The 14,530-nt window shown below is 39.1% G+C and overlaps 1 protein-coding gene across 2 annotated transcripts in view; it reads right to left on the reverse strand.

The window, feature by feature from the left end:
* Positions 1 to 14,530, reverse strand: part of letm1 (leucine zipper-EF-hand containing transmembrane protein 1) — a 67,775-nt gene that overhangs the window by 10,800 nt on the left and 42,445 nt on the right. For both annotated transcript variants that reach the window (XM_020514593.2, XM_020514592.2), the window contains exons 10-12: positions 14,340 to 14,495; positions 6,071 to 6,205; positions 5,502 to 5,695 (exon numbers count right to left, since the gene is read on the reverse strand). In XM_020514593.2, coding sequence (XP_020370182.1) covers positions 5,502 to 5,695; positions 6,071 to 6,205; positions 14,340 to 14,495 — 485 coding nt within the window. The remainder of the gene's footprint in view (positions 1 to 5,501; positions 5,696 to 6,070; positions 6,206 to 14,339; positions 14,496 to 14,530) is intronic.

A 14,530-nucleotide genomic window follows, 5' to 3' on the forward strand; every position in this document is an offset into this window, starting at 1 on the left:
AGTAGGAACTGCCGATGCTGGAGAATCTGAGATAACAAGGTGTAGAGGTGGATGAACACAGCAGGCCAAGCAGCATCAGAGGAGCAGGAAAGCGGACGTTTCGGGTCTGGACCCTTCTTCAGAAAATTTTTTCTAAGGGTCCAGACCCGAAACGTCAGCTTTCCTGCTCCTCTGATGCTGCTTGGCCTGCTGTGTTCATCCAGTTCTACACCTTGTTATCTCAAATTTTAACTTATAATATCTTAAAGAGCCTTTCATGGAGTAGAGGCCAAATACACAAAATAGTTATGAAGAAATCTAGTTCATAATTCTTCATCCAGAATTTTCGGAATGTCGAACTCACTACTAGAGGTAGTGTTTGAAGCAAATAATATAGCTACGTTTCAAGGGGAAGCTAGGTAAGCAGATGAGTATGAAGGAAATAGGTAGTTACAATGAACATTCAAAGAGAAGAGATGGCAGAGACTAGTGAAGTATAAACCACCAGCATGGACTGGTTGAGCAGAATGATCTCTGCTATATTATGTGATTTTATGCAAGAGTAAAGTTAAGTGGAGGCCAGAAGCAAAGCAAGGAAATCAGGACTGAGTGCTATTTCTGGAACACACTGTATTCCAAACATCTCCCTAGATCTGGCAGCTGTTCTTCATCATAGTATTCAACTTGTGCATTACAGGAACCAGATAAATGTATAACTGAACCACTAACAGATTTTTTTCATGTGCAGTTTAAAAGTTCATAAAGAGCATGACCAATCACTTTGTGGATCTCCAGAGATCAAAGTTAAATCTGTACAGATTTGCCTGTAACCCCCAGCCTGCACAAGCTTCACTGACTCAGCAGCACACAACAATGTGCATTCAAAAGCAGCAGAGGTGTCCTAACCAAATCAATCAGTAACCAAAAACCGAAGGCTGGAATGGGAAGGCTTTAACTAGAACATATTAAAAAGGTCAAGAGAACAAAATTGAAACAGAACGTAAGAATCAACATCACCCTGAGTTTGGAGTCCCATATAGGCCATCCAGGTAAGGATGGCAGGTCTACTTCCCTAGAGGGGAAGTTTTTAATGATAATCAGGGATAGTTCCATGGTCACCATTAGACTAGCCTTTAATGCCACAGCTTTAATGAATTTACAGCTTACCATCTGCTATGGTGGGATTTGAATCGATGGCTCCAGAAAATTAATCTGAGACTCTGGATTACTCAAGCAGTAACATGAACATAGGAACAGGAGTAGGTCATCCAGTCCTTCAAGCCTGTTCCCTCATTCAATGAAATCATGATCTGCAGTCTAACTCCATAAACTTGTCTTTGGACCATAGCCCTGAACACCTTTACTTTAAAAAAAATCTCAGATTTAAAATTAGCATGAGTTTTATTTTGTACGTAATAGGCAACCCTGCCAAAAGATAACATTCAACAATACTGCAAAGCAAACCTTTGTGCGAAAGTTGCAAAAACAAACATTTCATATCTGCACAATTAGGAAATGTGGCAATATTTACTAATAACTTTCCACAAATAATGTTTTGATCAAGGTGAACTACATGATTGCCTATTCAATGACAGTGAATCAGATTTTGAGATTTTGTTTGCAGATTTCCATGTAAAATGCATGCCTAGATAAGCAAAACGATTTTACTCCTCCAGAGACAGAATTGCTTAAAGAATCATGGAGTTGGGAACTTGAACAATAAACACCAAGACAAAGGAAAGTCTTTCACAGCCATTTCAAATGACATTGATGGAAAAGCTGATTGCATGGATTCTGCAAGCAATCATTTCTTGGCGTTCATGCAAACCTGTGCATAACAGAAGAGTTATGAACACTGGTGCTGATGAAAAGGCAACAGCAGCAAATGATCTCTGACAGCTTGGTGAGCACTCTGTGGAAATTAGATGGAGTGTGACAAAGAAGCTGGGAGTTGTGGCAAAATGAAAGCCAAATTGCTAAGCATCAATCTAAACAAATAACTTAGTGGATTTTTCATTACATTTTACGTCAAAAAGCTTTGATGAAAATTAATTGTGTTACAAATGTGTTTAAAAATTTATTCAAGATGCTTGCTGTTCTCAAGCATCAGATTAGTCAGCTGTTTGGATATCATACTTCTGTTTGATAGCTAATTCAGAGAACAATGTTGAAGTACTGGCAAAAGTGCATAATAAGACAACTGTCTGTGGCTCAGAAATGTAAAATGTTACTTTATGATAATCAATGGCTTGCAGACATCGCTATCAATGGGGTGCACCCGGTTTCACTCAATAGGAGGATAAAGCAACAACATTTAATTTTTAAAGCTGGCATGTCAAATTAGGAAGGAACAACTTAGCATATTTTCTACCTTGAAATCATGGAGAAGTGTAGGGAGAATGCGATCATAGAACAGCATACTGACTATCAAGTCTCCTTTAAAAAACAATTCACTTAGTTCTACTTCCTTGCTCTTGCTCCGTACCCTTGCAATTCTTGAACGTTTATCCAATTTCCTTTTTGAGGCAACTGTCAAATCACCAACTTAATTATGTTACAAATGGCAGGGTGTTGCAAATCCGTGTCATCTCTGGTTCTTTTCCCAATGTCAGAAGTCACACGACAACAGGTTATTGTCCAATAGCTTTATATGAAATCACAAGCTTTCAGAGCACAAACACAGGTTTGCCTGACGAAGGAGCAGTGCTTTGAAAGCTTGAGATTTCAAATAAAGCTATCGGACAATAACCTGGTATTGAGACTTCTGATTTTGTCCACCCCAGTCCAACACTGGCACCTCCACATCATTTCCCAATAATCTTAAGGCTGCAACCTCCTTGTATTCAGCCACTGCAAATAATTTCTCTTGATTTGCTCTATCCTAACCTTTCACGGATTTCAAAACCTCTTAATTCTCTATTTTAAGGAGGACAGCCAGCTTCTCCATAACTGTAATTCTTAATTATTCCATTACATTGTGACAGCAAGTTAAGGCAAAAACAATTGCATGCTTTTAAAGCAAAAAAAGCTAACTGATGTTTGAAGGTAAGATACAGGGCTACTGGCGGCATAAAACACAGGAGACACATGCCAAATAACTTATCGTGCTGCAAGCTTCTAAATTTTAATTAAAGTGCAGCTTAAAATCCTTACTATTCTCAAGACATTTCAGAGGACAAATCATCTCTCTGGATACTTTGTTTATATGCACCAAAAAAATCAGAGCATAAAGTGGACATGAAGCTGTACCATTTTTCAACAGTTCAATTCTGACATTGTACTTGCAGCTGCCATAATTCTATTGATTGACATCACTGGTCTCAAAATACACTAATATTGCGTTCAGTCAAAACTTCATCAGTTTTCCAACATAATTTGAATGGCTCAGAAGGACGCAACCAGAAGAATGCTCCTGGAAATAGCACTTTCAACTCTTTCAGATGAACAATTGTGGATAAATGTGAGATTATCCACTTGGTAGCAAAAATATGAAGGCAGATTACTATTTGAATGGCTGTAAATTGAGAGAGGTGAATGTTCAACAAGACCTTTGTGTTCTTGTGCACCAGTTGCTGAAAGTAAGCTCACAAATGCAGCAGGCAGTAAAGTCTACAAACTGTAAATGGGCCTTAATACCGAGACGGCTCGAGTACAGGAACAAGGATGTCTTGCTGCAAATGTAAGGTCTTTGGTGAGGCCACATCTGGAATACTCTGTGCCTCCTTACCCGAGGATGTTTTATGCTTGTGGTGGTGGGTCTCAGAGAAACCTATAAAATTCTAACAGGACTAGACAGGTTAGATGCAGGAAGGACGTTCCTGATGACGAGGGGAGTCCAAAACCAGAAGTCATATTTAAGAGGATAAAGGGTAAACCTTTCCGGACTGAGAGGAGAGTGGTGAACCTGTGGAATTCGTGACCACAAAAAGTGGTTGAGGCCAAAACAGTATGTATTTTCAAGGGAGGAGGGAGATAGTTTCTTGCGACACAAAGGATCAAGGGTGACAGCTGTGGACTTACTACAATTAAGGTGAAGTGTCAGAAGACTGCAGGTTGGCTAACGTGGTGCCATTATTTAAGAAAGGTGGTAAGGAAAAGCCAGGGATCTACAGACCAGTGAGCCTGATGTCAGTGGTGGGTAAGGGATTCTGATGGACAGGGTTTACATGTATTTGGAAGGGCAAGGACTGATTAGGGATAGTCAACAGGGCTTTGTGCATGAGAAATCATGTCTCACTAACTTAATTGAGCTTTTTTGAAGAAGTAATGAAAAGGACTGAAGAATGTAGAACGGTGGACGTTGTCTATATGGACTTCAATAAGGCGTTCAACAAGTTTCCGCACAGTAGACTAGTTAACAAGGATAGATCACACGGAATACAGGGAGAACAAGCCATTTGAATATATAATTGGTTCGAAGGTAGAAGACAGACAGAGGTTGGTGGCTTTTCAGACTAGAAGGCTGTGCCCAGCAGTGAGCTGCAGGGATCGGTGCTGGGTCCACTGCTTTTTGTAATTTATATAAATGATTTGGATGTGAAAAAGGAGGTATGGTTCGTAAGTTTGCACATGACAGCAAAATTGGAAGTGTAGTTGACAACAAAGGAGGTTACCTTGGAGAAGAACAGGACCTCGATCAGGTGGAGTCTAATCTAGATAAAATAGGATGTGCTACATTTTGGTAGAACAAATCAGGGCAGGACTTAAACACTTAACGGTAAGGTCCTGGGGAGTGTTGCCGAACAAAGAGACCTTGGAGTACAGGTTCATAGTTCCTTGAAAGTAGAGTCACAGGTAGACAGGATAGTGAAGGAGGCATTTGGTACGCTTGCCTTTACTAGTCAGTACACTCAGTATAGGAGTTAGGAGGTCATGTTGCGACTGTACAGGACATTGCTTAAGGGTGTTCAATTCTGGTCTCCCTGCTATAGCAAAGACATTGTGAAAACTGAAAGGGTTCAGAAACATTTACAAGAATGTTGCCATGGTTGGAGGGTTTGAGGTAAAGGGAGAGGCTGAATAGACTGGGGCTATTTTCTCTAGAGCGTCAGAGACTGAGGGGTGACCTTATAGACGTTTATAAAATAACAGGGGCATGCATAAGGTGAATAGTCAAAGTTTTTTCCCCAGGGTAGGGGAGTCCAAAACTAGAGGGTATAGGTTTAAGGTGAAGGGGAAAGATTTAAAAGGGACCTCAGTGACAATGTTTTCACGTAGAGGGTGATGCGTGTATGGAATGAACTGTCAGAGAAAGTGGAGAGGGCCAGTACAATTATAACATTTAAAAGGCAACTGTATGCGAATATGAATAGGAAGGGTTTAAGAGGGATCAGGGCCAAATGCTGGCAAATGGAAGTAGATTAATTTAGGCTATCTAGTTGGCATAGACAAGTTTGACTGAAGCGTACATTTCTATGACTCTAAGATTGAAATATTAGAATTTCTTTTAGGTCCACAAGGCAGATAGAAAGTATTTTACATTACCAACATAAGTAAAATAAACTATTTATGAGGCATAATACCCAGTGTGGGATGTCGCATCACTATCCAATCGATCATCCAGCACCTCTTTGCCTTTCTCCAACTCAACAATGAGTGTGTCAATTCGGCTGATCATTCGGTTTACTCTCTTCGTTAATAGTTTGCTAGCTTTGGACTCTTCTACAACTGTTTCCTTTCCAGTTTTAGAAAATTCCTTCTTAATCTCTTCTAAATCCTAGAATGGAATATAATAAAACACTTTTAACAGACACTTCGACATAATCTGTGACCCTGTGGCAAAACTGCTAAAGTTAAAGTCACACATTCATGTCATTCAAATGACATTTGGAAAACAATCGTGTCACAGCACACTGTGCAAAGACCGGGATACATTTACAATGAATTTAGCATTATAAACTTGAGACAAAAGTGCCTCAGCAGATCTCAGTAATTTAATGATTATTCCATTTCATTTTGTGAAGTGGCCAGTCTAGCCAGAAACTACTCTTTAATTTGTAAACTCATGTTCCTTTAAGTAAATCAAAACTCAACATAAATTCAGCAAATAGATATGAATATTTAATTTTGATGAAATCAAATATTTTCTTACCTCATTATACTCTTGTACATCTCCCTTCAATTCCTCTAGCTCTTCCTTCTCTTTGGTGAGTAGTTTCTTCTGTTCCTTCAACTTGGTACAAGCATCACTAATCATATCTATTTCCTCCTTTGTAATCTCTTCACCCTAAAAGTAAGGCAGTGAATCAGAATGAATTATAATTTATAGTTTTAGGACAGTTCTGTTTGAAATATTAATGGTTTTGTTGAACCAAAATGCCTCGAGGCCAGTTACAGACTTTTACGGAGTCCTTCAATTCAAAACTTAAAAGAAAAATAACTTGGAGTATGAACACAGTGAAACCAATCAGGCAACTGGGACTTGGGTAAAATGGGCCCAAGTAGCATACCACCTCAACTATTGAGGGGGACTGAAAATTAAACAAGACAGAAAGTGGAGTGAATTAAAATGGCTGGATTAGAAATAACTAAAGCACCAAAAGAGAATGAATAATGAACTGAGAGAAAAAAACGCTAATATAAAATCTCAACAAATTTATAACATGCAGGAATCAGACTGAACACTAAATTGCTCCTTTTTGGGGCCAGACTTCATTTGGCATAAGTATTAACAATTAATTTACTATAAAGGACAAGTATACTACAAGATTTAACATTTTTGTAGCAAGATCACTGGACAATTTATATACAAATGCATTCAGTTGTTAAAAAATTGAGCAGCTAAAGGCAATGTGTCATTGCGTGAGGCATATGTTGGGGCAAATTACGGAAACTGTAACTTGCACTGCACCTTAATCTCCATGTTACTGGCTGATTGTGGCATGTCAATAACAGTGCATATTGTTCACATGATATTATTTTCACAGCAAGACCTGGCCCATGAAGAATGGCTCAAATAAATTAAGGTATTTCCACTACAAAGACTACAGAGATGATGTGGAGAAAGTTTGCAAAGACGTATTAAAAGGAACTTGTGGGGGTGGGGTAGTTTATAAACATTGGTGAATACGCAACAAGAAAGCATAAAGGGAGATTACTAGAACAATTAGGAGAAGCAAGAAGTATTCCACAGTGTTCCTAAAGTGCAGTGCTCAAAACTGTATGCAGTATTTGACATGAGGCCTAACCTCAGCCATACATAACTGTAGCATAATTTGCATCTTTTTGTATTCCAATATTCTATCGCTTTTTAAATTATTGCCCATTATGTTATGCAGTACTCAAATCTCACACAGAATTCCTCATGTCAGCCATGTCATTGAAGAGGCAGAACAGATGAAGAACACAAATAAGCAAGATGGCTGTTTATCATCTCTAGACGTAGCACCAAAGAAGCTTTTAGTAGACAACTATAGTAAGGGTATCTACTCAGCAGTATCTACACAGTATTTTGGACTGGGAAAGACCAGTGCTAAGATCACGAAGAGCAGATTAGTTTTAGAAAACAGATAATTTAGGCATAAGGGGTTTACTTAAGCAAATTTGCACATATACATAATCCAAAATATCAAAAATACAGAGAGATTTACACCCAACCTTGATGCGCAGATATCTTTGCCATTTCTCAAACTGTGACAGCATGGAAAAACAAATGAGAAAAATGGCTGAAATGCTCAATGCCAATAAATTTTGCACATCTATTATTATAGTTTCTGGTGTTATTGTTGCACCTCAATGACAACTAAAATACATGGCCAAATAGGAATGCCATGCAACCGAAGCTTTTAGTTTGTGATGCTTTTTCTGCTAATTTAAATATTGCTTCAAAGCATGAAAGTATATTATTGATCGAAGGTATATCCTTGGAAACAAATCAGGTCAGAGTGTTTAATATTATAGTAAACTCATGTAACTTAAATGCATGGTAAAAATTTTTCAAATATTTAAGAACTTCTGAGCATTGTTCAAACTTTTCAGTCAAGTTTTGTATTTACTTATAACAATTCACTGTTAAAAGTTATGAATTTTTTAAATAAAACATTGCAGGAACTTTGGTTCCTCTTGTTCCGATCTGCAGTGCAATTTGAGTAAACGTCAGTGCCTTAAACGCAACCCTCTCAAAACAAAGCTTTCTACAGGCTCATTCATCACTTAGTGCTAGCAACTGAAAAACAGGATCTGTTGCTTTTATTCACCCCTACTGGTCACAGTCCAGGCATAGAATAATTGTGTTGACCTGTCCAGGCACTTCTCTTAATGACTTGCCTGGCGCATGCATGAAATAATTGAAAGTGAAGGAGAGCAACAGGCTGTGATACAGGAGTTGTCATCAACCAGAGCAATAATTATCTCTCTTCGACAAGCCTGTTCGACATCCTCTGAACATCCATGGGTTTACACATGTGGCATACAAATGAACTGGGCCAGACAGGTGCTTTGTATGCTTATGCGCACTATATGCCCCTGGACATCACAGATGATATGACCATAAGAAATAGGAACAGGAAGTAAACCCTTGAGCTTACTCCACCATTTAGAAGGATCATGGCTGTTTTGACATTCCTCACTTTCACTTTCCTGCCCTTTCCTCGTAACCCTTACTGATCAAGAATCTATCTCAGCCTTAAATATTACATAAGGACTCTATCCCCAGAGCTCTCAAACCAATGAGTTCCAAAGACTAACAACCCCCAAAGAAGAAATCCCTCATCTCAAAATTGGTCTAAAATTGGTGCTTCTTTATTCTGAGACTATGCTCTCTGATGCTAAACTCTCCCATTAAGAGAGACATCCTCTCAGCATTTGCCCCGTCAAGCCCCTTATGTTTCAATGAGATCACCGCTCATTTTTCTAAACTTCAGTAAGGAGAGTCCCAAACTGTTCAGCCTTTGCTCATAAGGCAATCCGTCAAATTGAGGATCATCCTCGCAAAACTTCTATGAACTGCCCCCAATAAAATGATATGTTTTGTTAAATACGGGGATTAAGACTGTTCACAGTACATGGGAGCAGTAAATTGAACCTCTCGTTGTGATACATACTTATTAAAAAAAAAATTGCCAGGACGTGAGCATCCGTGGCCAGGTCAGCATTCACTACCCATCTCGAATTGCCTCAAGAAAGTGGTGGTGAGATGCCTTGAATGCCTGCTGCTGTTTATGTGGTGTAAACACACTCAATGCTCGTCAAATATAACAAGGTGTAGAGCTGGATGAACACAGCAGGCCAAGCAGCATCAGAGGAGCAGGAAAGCTGACGTTTCGGGTCTAGACCCTTCTTCAGAAAAAAAGTGCTGGTCAAGGTAGGCTCTCAGATTTTCACCCCCTGATAGAAGAATAGCAATATGGTTCCAAGTCAGGATGGTGTGGGCCTTAGAGAGGAACTTGTATGTGGTAGGGTTCCCCTCTGCAGCTCTTGAATTTCTAGCTGGTACAGATAGTTGGTTTGGAAGATGCTGCCTAAGAAGCATGAGTTGTTCCTGTGTATCTTGTGGATGGCACATTTTGCAACCACTGCGCATTGGAAGACAGTGAATGTCAAAGGTGGATGCCAATGAAGCAGGCTGCTTTGTCCCAGCTGGCATCAAGTTTCAAGAATGCTGTTGGAGCTGTACTCATCCAAGCAATTAGACAATACTCCATCAAAACTCCTGAATTGTACCTAGTAAATTGGTGGACAGGCTTTGAGTACTTGAGAGAATTAATTGCTGCAGAATTCAGGGTCTCTGATCTACTTTTGTAGCCACAACATCTATGTAACAAACCCTGAGAACTGAGGGTCTAAGGAAGGGTCACTCAACTCAAAACATGAACTCTGATTTCTCTCCACGGATTCTGCCAGTCCTGCTGAGCTTTTCCAACAATTTGTGTTTTCATTTCTGATTTATAGCATCGCAGTTCTTTCGGTTTTTATACATCTATGCAGTTGGCCTAGTTCAACTTCTGGTCAATGGTAACCGTCAGAATGTTGATAGTGGAAGATTCAGCCATGTTAATGTCTTTAACGTCAAGGCATGATGGTTGGGTTCGCTCTTGTTCAAAACGGTCATTACCTGGCACTTCTATGGCATGACGTTACTTGCCCCGTATCACCCCAAGCCTGATATTATCCAGGTTTTTCTGCATTTGGACAGAAACTGTTTCAATCTCTGAAGACTTACAAATAGTATCGAATATCGTGCAATCAGCAAACATCCTAACTTCTGATCTTATGTTGGAGGCAAAGTTCATGAATGGTTGGGCATAGGACAGTACACTGGAGGAACTCTCACAGTGATGCCTGATGACAGATGGTTGGTACCAATTTTTGGAGCCATCTGCCTTTGTGCTACATATTACTCAAACCAATAGTGTGTTTTCCCCTCAATTCACAATGACTCCAATTTTGCTAGGGTTTCTTGACACTACGTAGTCAAAAACTGCCTTGACATTAAGTGTAGTCACTCTCACTTCCAGTTGGGAATTCAGGTTTTGTCCATGTTTGAACCAAGGTCTTAATAAGATCAGTAACTGAGTGGTCACAGCTACACCCAAACTGGGTATCAGCAGGCAGGTTATTATTAAGTGCCATTTGACGGCACTGTCAACAACAGCTTCTAACACTGCGTTGATAATTGAGAGTAGGCTGATCAAACAATAATTTGATAAGTTGGTTTTATTGTGTTTTGTGCATGGGATATGATGCAGGGATCCAGAACTGATCTTTTCAAATTCAGCACGTGTTTTCAGGCAATGGTCATTACTGCATCACCAACAAAAGCTGTCACTAATATCCCATCGTATTGTAAAACATAAAAGCGGTGAGAAAAAAAGACTTGCTTTTAAACATTATCTTCCACGACCACTGGAAGTCCCAAATCACTTCACAGTCAACTAAGTATGTCTGAAGTGCAGTCATTGTCATGATTTAGGAAATGCAACATAGGAAGATCCCACAAACAGCAATGTGATAATGGTCAGATGGTCCCTGCCACCTTTGACAAGCATTATTCTGGAGTCACCTTCAATTAGTTGCTTACTTGCACGTAAGCATTTACAAATACTGGAAGCAGCAGGGCTTTGATCCGATCTGAACTTCGTGAGATCTCTTAGATCAGGTTTTGTTGTAAAATTTTCATCAAGGAGGAATCTTGGTTAATAAGCTGGGAGAGGTCAAGTAAATGACAATCAGTAAAAAGTTACATGCTGATGTTTGACTGGATGCCATGAGACTTCAAAGGCTAGTCTCCAAGGTCAACATTGAGGACTTGCAGGCCATTCGCTCTGACTGACAGAGGTGTTTATGGCATCAGATGAGAAACAATTTATGTAGTATTACTGTGGAATGTGTTTCCACCATCATGGAAAACCTGTCTATTGTGGCAAAAAAATGGAAGATGAACCTAAGATCAAGTCCCAACTCTTTATCTGGAATTTCCTCATTTTCAAGCGATCTGGACGCATTTCATGCCTGTACGGATGTTAAAAGCACTTGACCATTCACATCATCGGCAGCCTCTACTGAAGCTGGATTTCAGCACCCTCGGAATGTGAAACCTGAAGTCTGCAGTGTCAATCTAGTAAGAGCAGGTCTGAATCTTGTGCATTTTTTTGGGTAGAATACATGGAGAGGGAAGGTGCCTCTTTGATTACAGTCACAGCTCACCTTTGGAAAAGGCAAACCAATGCCTTTTGGAATTGTTATAAGTATGCATGAATGTGCATTAAAAATTGCACAAAGTTATGAATTGTCAAGCTCATTGGAATGCTCAACTGTCCAAACTGCTCAAAAGTAACTGTTAAAACAACAAAGTAGCGAAGAGGACCTGTCAAGAGACTTAAAAATTCTACCTTTTAAATCTTTGAAACAAACTCATGGCTTGTAATTTCATTCAGCTTAGACATAAGCCAGAGGTTTACCACTTTTGGATTATTGAGTGACTGATTTTGTAACTATTTATTATCAAAATGAGGTGTTGGTCATTTCAGCTTGACAGCTCCAAGTGGTTATAGACTTTGAAGGGGGTGATGACTCCAGTGTCTGCTGTTGAAAAGGATTGCACACAAATGAAAATGTTTTTGGTTATAAAGGTATTACGTAATTGAAGGAATACAAATACATTAAGTGGGGTTTTATTTGTGAGTGCAACTCTTTTTTTTAACAATATGCCCTGCAATAGATTCTTCTTTAAAATTAAGTTTAATGTTATTCCAGCTCACCTCTGCATTGTGTTATGGACCAGATCATGCCCCCTCAAAATGTTTTAAAATGGTAGCCGAGACCCTAACTTTTCCTTATTTTAAATGCAGATGTAATATGCTGTGTTCCAGATGCAATTTGATTGGTCAAGCTACTTGACATTAAGCAAAACACAATTTATTTAAACACTGTGGTTAAAATATAACCAAAGAAAGAGGAATTTAGAATAATTCTACAGGAAAACTTAAGAGTAATAGATACAGTAACTATCATTAATCAACTGTTCCGATATAGTAACATCCGATACACACACCCTTTGGCAAAAAGGCAAATTCAGAAAAATAAATTCTTCTCGCAGGTAAACCACCAGAGAGAAATCCCAGCTTCAAACTGGAGCTGAGAGAGGGCAAAGATAGCTTCTACCTTTTCAAGCCCACAACGACTGCTTAAAGCTAAACCTACAAACTAAAAAAAACCTAGAAAACCTGGTCTGAGAGAGCTGGGCACACTCAGCCTGGCTGCCTCCATTGTTACAACTTAAAAAAAAAGGTCTCACAAGCTGTTTAGTCATTTTGGTAGACTGCTCTGTACCTCTACCCTACAACCTCTCTTCAAAAAAAAACAGAACAAAAATAAACTTCTCAAAGCCATAACATCACCACAATGATTCTAAACGTCAGTCCATGGTCGATTTTGGCTAAGTTAGCATGGTAATTTTAAGCAGAATTGTAGTGAGGATACATGAAATGAACTGATTGCCAAGACAATGCCAATTGATCTGCCCATTTTTATTTTTATTTGAGTTTTCTGTAGCAGTGGGATACAATCAAGCAATTTTTCAGGCTAGTTCACAAGTCACTTAAGCAGATAGCTATATAAAGAAAAAAATGCAGATGCAGGAATCCAAAGTAGACAAACTGGAGGCTGGAAAAGACAGCAGGCCAGGCAGCTTCTGGAGGAAAGGAACAGTCCTGAAGAAGGGTAATACCCAAAATGTTGACTGCTTCTTTAATCCAGATGCCGCCTGGCCTGCTGCATTCTTCCAGCCTCCAGTTGGTCTACCTTGGATTCCAGCATTTGTAGTTTTTTTTTGTCTCTAACCAAATTTTACCACTGCAAAGTCTCATCAAAGGATGCCCACTTTGAAGAAGTTCTCGGATTCCCTCAAACCTGAACTCAGTGAGTCTTTCTCACTGCCAGAGTCCTGAAGAAGGGTAATACCAGAAATATTGACTGCTCCTTTCCTTCAGATGCTGCCTGGCCTGCTGTGTTCTTCCAGGCTCCTGTTTGTCTACCAAGCAGATAGCCAAGATTGTGGAATCACATGTAGTCTAGATCATGTAATATTGGCAAGTTTCCATTCCTCAAAGACATTAGTAGGCCCGACTGGTTTTGAAAGTAATGATAGATTTTCATCATCACTAGTACAAAATTAGCACTCATTCTAAATTTATTAATTACATTTCAATTCCAGCAGCAGCTACACTAGAGTTTGAACCCTTACCACCAGGCATTAGCCCTGGCTGCTGCATTACTAGGCAGTAACATTTCTTCTCTAATACCAAACGCCTCTTAATTCCAAAACTCAGACCAAGTGGTTTAAAAAAAAAAAAAAAAACTTAGGTTGCCTTGTAAGGTTTTGTTTTCAGAAAAAATAAACAGCATTTACTTTGTATTTTACATACTTAAATTATAATTAAAACACTATAGTTAACTGATTTGGCTGGGTAACAATCTAGCTTGGATAAAGAGAAGAATGACTAAGAAAAATGTTTGTTAAACTCATACCACTCTCACAAGGAATTAAGGTCCTTTCAAAGTCACGTAAATAGCAACAGTACAAGCCTAAAGCAGTTTCTAATCTCAGTATACCTTGCACTAAAAAAATGAACAGTGAAAACCTTAAGCTCAATAAAAAGTAGTATCAGTTATTATGCATCTAAGCCCAGAGACGTTCATGACACGGTTGCTGGTTGTGGTTGGCATATTTTTGTTTCGAAATATTATGTGAAATGAAGGAATTGCATGTTAAACTTGCTTCATGGGCTCATGCCAACAAAACCTTGAGATTTCAGATTGGAAAACACAAACCAAATTGTTACTAGGACACTATGTTAACCCACCCATTAACAGCAGTAAAGCAAACGTAAATGAAGATCAATGACCTGGACATTCAAACATACCTTAATTCCTTCTAATACTGGGGCTGTATCTTTCAAGGTTTCCGAATGCATCGTCAAGTCTACATTAGCCAATTCCTGTTCTGCATCAAGAGCAATTTGGCTTTGCTTTACATTGACAGCTGCTGCTTCCAGTTCCACTGCTGATTCAATTTCCTTCTAGGACAGAGAATTAAGAGAAAGAACACTCGTAT

This window comes from Rhincodon typus, chromosome 1 (genome assembly GCF_021869965.1).
Source record: "Rhincodon typus isolate 14 chromosome 1, sRhiTyp1.1, whole genome shotgun sequence".
NCBI lineage: Eukaryota > Metazoa > Chordata > Chondrichthyes > Orectolobiformes > Rhincodontidae > Rhincodon > Rhincodon typus.